Source organism: Bremia lactucae, linkage group LG10 (assembly GCF_004359215.1).
Source record: "Bremia lactucae strain SF5 linkage group LG10, whole genome shotgun sequence".
Classification (NCBI taxonomy): Eukaryota; Oomycota; class Peronosporomycetes; order Peronosporales; family Peronosporaceae; genus Bremia; species Bremia lactucae.
In genome coordinates, this window is record NC_090619.1 from 516,686 (window position 1) to 523,820 (window position 7,135).

The 7,135-nt window shown below is 44.7% G+C and overlaps 2 protein-coding genes across 2 annotated transcripts; both read right to left on the bottom strand.

The window, feature by feature from the left end:
• Positions 1–1,861: 1,861 nt before the first annotated feature.
• Positions 1,862–4,449, bottom strand: CCR75_001818 (uncharacterized protein). Its single transcript, XM_067959919.1, has 8 exons — positions 4,214–4,449; positions 4,035–4,138; positions 3,820–3,963; positions 3,454–3,753; positions 2,948–3,392; positions 2,753–2,882; positions 2,570–2,694; positions 1,862–2,518 (listed from the first exon to the last, which is right to left on the bottom strand). Exons 1-8 carry the CDS (start codon positions 4,394–4,396, stop codon positions 2,102–2,104), a joined length of 1,848 nt encoding a protein of 615 aa, XP_067815126.1. The 5' UTR covers positions 4,397–4,449; the 3' UTR covers positions 1,862–2,101.
• An 80-nt stretch (positions 4,450–4,529) lies between these two features.
• On the bottom strand, positions 4,530–6,288 carry CCR75_001819 (uncharacterized protein; the record flags this gene model as incomplete). Its single annotated transcript, XM_067959920.1, has 2 exons — positions 4,530–6,020; positions 6,129–6,288. 2 exons carry the CDS (start codon positions 6,286–6,288, stop codon positions 4,909–4,911), a joined length of 1,272 nt encoding a protein of 423 aa, XP_067815125.1. The 3' UTR covers positions 4,530–4,908.
• Positions 6,289–7,135: the final 847 nt, after the last annotated feature.

The window sequence follows — 7,135 nt, forward strand, 5'->3', positions numbered from 1 at the left end:
GGGAGGTTTTCTCCCTCTTTTCTCTCAAATGTATTTACATCAATAACTAGAGGGCGAGCCTTAGGCTCCGAATCGGGTACAGAGATGTATTGAGTTGGCATAGATGCCGCAAGGTGATCCTGAACCTGTCCGATCAGGGAGGATTCATATCGCATTAAGGCTTCCAGCCTTGCATGCCGGACCTCTGCGCCCTGGGGCATAATGAACTATATATGTTTAAGCCCAAGCAAAGTTTTGAGCTTGTCATTCGCAGCGCGTTGCGTCTCTGAAAGTTCTGAAAACTCTTCCATTTCAATAAGGCTTAGTCTTATCTAGACTCAGGTGTAGATTGACTATGAGTGCTACCAGGTGTAGATTGACCACCAGTGCTACCTGTTGTAGCGGAGCTACTTCGCTCCTTAAGTCAGAGGAAAACTTATAGACTCAAAGAGTCTCTTAGTTCTATGGAACTAAAGGGTTTAATAGCTCAGGGGGTCGTACAAGCTATTAAAGCTTAATGAATTCTAGTTCAAGGAATTCAGGAGTTCATAGAACCAAGTGGCAACTAGTGCCCGAGTGTATGTACCTTAGAAAGGCTTTTATCTATCACAGATCAATGCGCAAGCCTTAGGAAGGCACTAGACGCTTTAAGATCGAAAAGGGAACTGCACTTAATTTATTTTTTAATCTAAAACCGTACCCTAGCTAATTTAAAAATAGATTTCGGCCGCCACATTTATATCTGGCGGTGACCACATTTGTTACCCATAATAAATGGGATTTTAGTAATTAAATATTTTAGAATAGGATAAAAGGGTATTTCCCCATAAAGTAAATGTACCACAAGAACGATTCTCCAACCAATGTGTGCCATTACAGTTCACGTTTCGTTCATAACAAAAATTATACTATTCTGTAAGCTGAGTTCTACTCTTCACTGTTCACGGCATTTATTAAAGCGGCGTCGACTTTTGAGATGTTGCGCAACTCTTGGGAACGCGTGGACTGCTGGGGCACAGCGACTATCTAGATTAAAGATTCCTAATATAAATTATCGAATAATACTGCACAGTGCATTTAATAAAGGGAAAAGTACCAAAATACCCCTGACAAATGCAGAAAGACGGAATACCCCTGTACTTTTATACAATGACCAAAATGCCCCTGGCTATAGCCTATATATACACGGAAAACCGTTGCGCACAGCATAATCACATCACTTTAACGAGTCTTTCTCGTTCGAAAAAAAGGACAATTATTCAGTTCCCGCTGTGTTTTTTTGAAGCACAACGTCATATTGGCCTGCGAGCCGGAACGCGGCTACTACGCTCGCTGTAAAGACCGCCAAGGCAACTGGAAGGCCGTCCTTTCTGCTTCTTCAACCCACGAGCTTACCAACGGTCTCCTTCTGAAGCAACTGGAAACCCCTTTTGGAACTAGACGGAATGCCGAACTACTCTTTCCAGATGCCTTTCCGTGGACGCCATCTGGAGAGACTATGTAATGATTGCTATTACCATCGTGGTGCTTGCGCAGAACCGGGAAGGTGAGCTCCCTCTATGCTGGGGTAACCTACGCTCATTTTAATTCCGTTTGTCAAAAGTGATCTTGGCCATTGCACACGCCCACGCTCCAAAAATTCCGAAATATTCAAAATACTCAACAACCCATGGTGTAATCCGTAAATATTTTTAACAAATTTGTGGTCTACTAACGTTTCCGCATCTTTTGCACCCACCCGCGTCCAGATCCGACCGTTCCTCAAAAAACGCGAAGCATACACAGGTTTCAAACATTGGCAATATTCCCAAAAGACACAAATGACCAAAATGCCGATGTTCCGCCATTATTGGCGCGGAGAAGAAGTGAGGTAGGGGCGCGGCGGTGAGGTAAGGTGATGTGGTTATGCTGTGCGCAACGGTTTTCCGTGTATATATATATAAAAGCTATAGCCAGGGGCATTTTGGTCATTTATAACAGTACAGGGGTATTTCCGTCTTTTCTGCATTTGTCAGGGGTATTTTGGTACTTTTCCCTTTAATGAATTCTGATGAAATTTTAAGTGCTCGTTAAACCTTTAAATTTGCTACATTTCTAGAGCTTACTTTGCAGGCATCCAAAACTACAATCGGCGGTTTTTCTTGCCGCCTGAATTAATGTGAACGCTAACAACACTTTCAGATAACTCTGAGTCTTCATATGGATTCCTGTCACGTCCCTTGCGTCCCTTTCGACCATGCTTTTTCAGTCGTTTGCTCAATGCTCGCTTCCCTTCAACTGTGGTGTCAAAGTCGAGCTTCGCATTTGGCTTTGTCGGCGATAAATTAATGTCATTCTCTTGGGCGCATGGACTCGCAAGTGGGAAACGGGCTTTCGCGATCTCATGGATGTCGAAAATGGTAGGGTCCGAGACTTCCGGTGGAGGGTGGCAATACAGTAGTCGGCCAGCTACGTAGTGCCGCAAGATGTCGCGTGCTGCGCGGGACGTGTCAGGGCCTCCCTTACCCGTTGTTGTATAGCCACGATTACGGGCGTAAGTCTAACAGGAGCAGAGGTTAATTATTTGAAAAGTGCCAAGTTAAAAACTTACTTCTAGAAGCGCATAAATTTCAACAGGATCCGTGTCCTTTGCTGTCTTTGAACCGAAAATCTTGATTCCGTACGTTTGCTCAAACACCCGCTTCGAAATTCGGTGGCATAGGAGTTGGCACGGGGCTAAATGTTTTAAATACCTGATAAGACAACGTTTCCAAAAATGCATAGACAGACCTACAAATGTGGTCTCGGAGCTGTGAAATTGGAAGCACACCGCAGCAGTACATTTCAGCCTTCGAGTTAACAAAGCTTGGAAAAACGAGTCCGGGGCAATCACAAAGCATAATCTTCTCGGATAAAATCATTGTCTACCGATTCGTGTGTTTAAGTAGAAGCGTGAGCTCAAAATTCGTGAAGTTTTTCATTATATTACCTGAAAGTGCTTGGTCTTGCCAGGAGTTGCTCCTACAGCAACACGCTGAGTCTTGTGCAAATTGGTTGACGCCCCCAAAAGCGCATTAATAACCGAGCTCTTTCCGACGTTAGGAAAGCCAACCATTCCGAACTTTATTAGACCCTTGTCCTTCACGCGCAGGCCCACTTCATCCAACACTTCCGCAGCAATTTTTGTCATCCAATTAAGGAGCTCGTCTCGAGATAGCACTCGATATGGATCATTTTTCACTGGGACGAGCGCTTCCATATTTAAGTCCTGATGTGTAGTTTCAGCCTCAATAACCTCATTTTCGTGACTACCATCAACTTTCAATTCCAAGCGCATTTGTTTCGCCTTTTCATCAACTTCATGCTGGGCATCTTTGGCTGAAAAGAACGCAAACTCAATATGTTCCTTATGGAAATAGCTTTTCCACTCAATTCTATGTCATAACATTGTCAGACACGCTGCAGCTAATGTCATCGAACGCTACAATATTTTACCGTTGTCGCTCATCCAAAAAGTCTGACTTGTTTACAATCATGAGTGTGCGTTTAACCGTCTCACTTTCCTTTGCGTACGCCTCCAAGTCCGTTGATCTCATGTCAAACAAAATAAAAGTCAAGAAATTCAGATTGACATATAGCGACCAAAATTGGTAGTACCGGTAGAAAAGCGGATTCCGAGCGTCTACGATTTGAACCATGATGTCACTTCGCTCGCGGACATGCCATAGCTGCCGCCAAACCTCCAGATTTTTTTCGAATGGGGTTACTTCTAAGTGTTCGGATGATGCTTCCAAACTACTCAAATTATAACTCATCAGCACTATGTTAATTGAACAGCATAGAATATGATTCGCAATTTACGTCGCGATGTCCCGGCGCCACGCCAAGAAGCTTTCTCGCTCCATTCGATTAAGCTCCTCGGCAGTTGTTGACTTGTCCCACTGTGGACGACGCGGCACCTTCATCTCCACAAATTTCATCTCTGGTACCACATTCCTGTCTTTCCTGCATAGAAGTATTTAAAGGTTGAGCAAATCGATAGATGATGAAGACTTTTGCTGAGCCAACTACCGTACTCGATCACTTGCGGGCCCATGTCCACCCCATCTACGAGCAAAATGCTTTCCTTTACAGCCGTAAAATGACGATTAGCCAGTACAGCACTGGCAAGAAAGTCGTCCTGCATAATTAAATTCCAGTGAAATGTATGAGCGCGCACTTAAATTATCATCCTGTACGCCGCGCCTCGTCGCACCAAGGAGGACCCTTCCAGGTAAGAGGCTAGCGCCGTGGAAGCATCACCGCCGTCCCGTTCAGATACATTCTTTCCAGCGCTAGAGGCCACATCTTTCGTGGTGATAGATGATGTCGTTTTCTGCGTGCGCATAAGAGCATTGCCTAGCTCGCCCTTCTTCAGCTTAGTTCCTTTGCGACCCATTTTGTTGCTGTTGCTTATTATTGGTCCAGGCGATTCCACTTATTACGTTTTGTACATCATAGCTGGGCAAATCTGGCCAATTTGAAACAACGGAAATAAAAGCTTGATCAAACTAAAGCATACGTTGTGAATGGTAGAGTCGCCGAATATTGACATCAACACCCTTAGCATGGACTGCTGCACTGCCGATATAATTTATTTTCACATGCTTGGTGTTCATTCATAGTGCATGGATTGAACCTCAATGAATATATAAAAAATAATACTTCAGCACAGATTCGCTGAAGGCTAAACAAAGATAGGATTCTCCGAATACCTTAATCTTCTATAATAAAACGAAGCTATTCATAATATTTACGATTTTAGCAACTATTTTGCCACATGAAATACAAGCATAGAGAGATATGATGCACTGACGCCAAACGAAGGAAATGCTGGCTGTCGCACAGCGTTCGCTTCCGTCGAGACTCAATGCCATTATTTGCATTCAACAGGGTCTCAATTCGTTTAGTTTAATTGCCCTTATGGTCTTCGTCGATAGTATCCGCGTTGTAAGTGAAGCCAGGAAATTGCGCTTTGTTACGCTGAGTCTCACTCATTGTTGTGGTGACGACTGAGTCCACAGGCTTTTCAGCTGTAAATTCCACATCAAAGTTGCTTGTGTCCATGGAGCCCAAACGGTTTGGCGGCTTAAATTCAGGCAAAACTTCCTTGCGGAACACGGCATCCCAGTCAATGCCTTTAAAAAAGGGGTGCGACTTGATCTCTTCAGCATCCGATGGACCGCTACCAAGTCGGTCTGACACCTTACGAGTCAAGAGGCCAGTAAGTAAGTCTTTGGCCTCTGCTGACATAAAGGAAGGAAACCTAAGTGGTGCATTTAAAATCTTGTCATACATGCGCTGCATGTTCTGATCGTAGAAGGGCGGTAGACCGGTTAACATCTCGTAAATCAGTGTGCCCAAACTCCACCAATCCACGGCCTTGCCATGTCCTTTGTTCTCAAGAATTTCTGGAGCCAGATATTCCGGGGTACCGCAAAACGTCTTCGTGCCGCCTGTAGCACCAGCGCCAGTCACTGCTTCCTTGGAAAGACCAAAGTCTGTGAGGCGAATGTGTCCCTCCAGGTCCAGTAGAATATTTTCAGGCTTTAAGTCACGGTAGATAATGTCGTGCTTATGCAGCTCCTGAAGAGCAAGAATTATTTCAGCAGCGAACAAACGCGCCTTTTGCTGGGAAAAACGGCGGTCCTTCTTCAGCCAGAAGAATAGCTCACCACCGCCGCAATAATCCATAACAAGATAAAGCTTGTCGGGCGTTTGAAAGGCATACGTAAGACTGGTCAAGTAGGGGTGCTTAATGCTCTGTAAAATGCTGCGCTCCGTCTTGGTATGCAGCAGCTGATTACGCTTCACGAGCGCGGCCTTGCGCAATGTTTTCATTGCGTAAATCATTTTGGTGTCCTTCTTACGAACCATCATAACCTTACCGAAGGAGCCTTTTCCAAGCACCTTTAGCAGATCAAAGTCTTCCACATTGACTTTAGTCTGCGGCCGTGCGGGACCGTCCATATCTTCAATAGTCACCTGCTCCACTGGCCCCGAGTCATCGTCCTCAAGATCAGCTGCGACATACAAACATAAAACATTAGTGAACTATGGCACCTTAGCCCATGAAGAGCCTTAAATCTCGGTACACTCTTCATCAGCCTGCTGCTGGACCTGCCCCTGACCAGAAGCCGGCGGGGGATCGTTGGAGGGATTAGAAGGCGCGGCTGGTGCGCTCTTGCCGGCGTCGCGGCCGCCATTGGCGTAGGTACTAAATTTAAATCCACGCGAGTCACTCTTAATAGGTGGACGGAGGCTTTTGCTTTTGGATCCTTTGTTGCCCATTATAGCCAAGTATAAGAACGAGAAGATATCGGATGAGCGGGCCTACACCGATAGACGAATGAACAATTAGCCGCCATGACGACAGAATGCAATGAAAGAGGTGGTATCAAGCTAAATCAAAGTGCCGAAAACGTGTCACCTCTGCTTGTAGTACGTGCTATCGTACCTTTCCTATACGCGGGGGCAAATGCTGAGTGCGACCGTCGTTTCTTTAAAACGACGATCTGACAAAGTGACACACAAATTTTACGTAAAAGCGTTGTCGTTTTGAAAGCAGATGTATTAGTGTCGCTGACCCGAAATTGCGGCAGTTGCGTCGTGTGAGGTCGCAGCAACGTAAAGGATCAGCTCGAACCACTGCTCAATACCTCGTCGTGCATATTTAAGATGCAATTTTTTATTCTTTCACAATTTACGGCAATGTGCATTTGCCCACTTGATATGTTTAGCACGATAAGGTCGTAAATGGCAACATTGAAAGGGCTTCAAGAGAGCTCTGTAGAGAGCACTGCCACACTAGAGGCCGCTTAATATATACATGAATAAGTCCATTTCACAGCATTGATCTAAGTTAGCATCGTTGTAATAAATGCTAATGATGTCTTATAGGTTGATCGGAAAATCTAGCTTGAGCGTATCGATGATTCCTTTTCTGATGCTTAGCGATAACCTTTATAGTCTACAATTTGCCTCGCTTTTCCAATAGGATCAGATGCATGTTCTCGTTTTCTAATTAACAAGGGTCACTTGTACGAGTAGCAACAATTTAGTCTCTAATTTACGTTAAAATCGCTCAACTGATGTGCGTATGCTTTCGTGATGAATTCGTTACAAATATCTCCCTTTT

Excerpts from the sequence above, each read along its gene's own strand:
- CCR75_001818 (XM_067959919.1), bottom strand. The coding sequence starts at position 4,396 with ATGGGTCGCAAAGGAACTAAGCTGAAGAAGGGCGAGCTAGGCAATGCT. Across the intron at positions 3,964-4,034 it reads ATGGGCCCGCAAGTGATCGA|GAAAGACAGGAATGTGGTAC; the intron begins GTACGGTAGTTG and ends ACTTCTATGCAG. Across the intron at positions 3,754-3,819 it reads TGGCGCCGGGACATCGCGAC|TTTGGAAGCATCATCCGAAC; the intron begins GTAAATTGCGAA and ends TAATTTGAGTAG.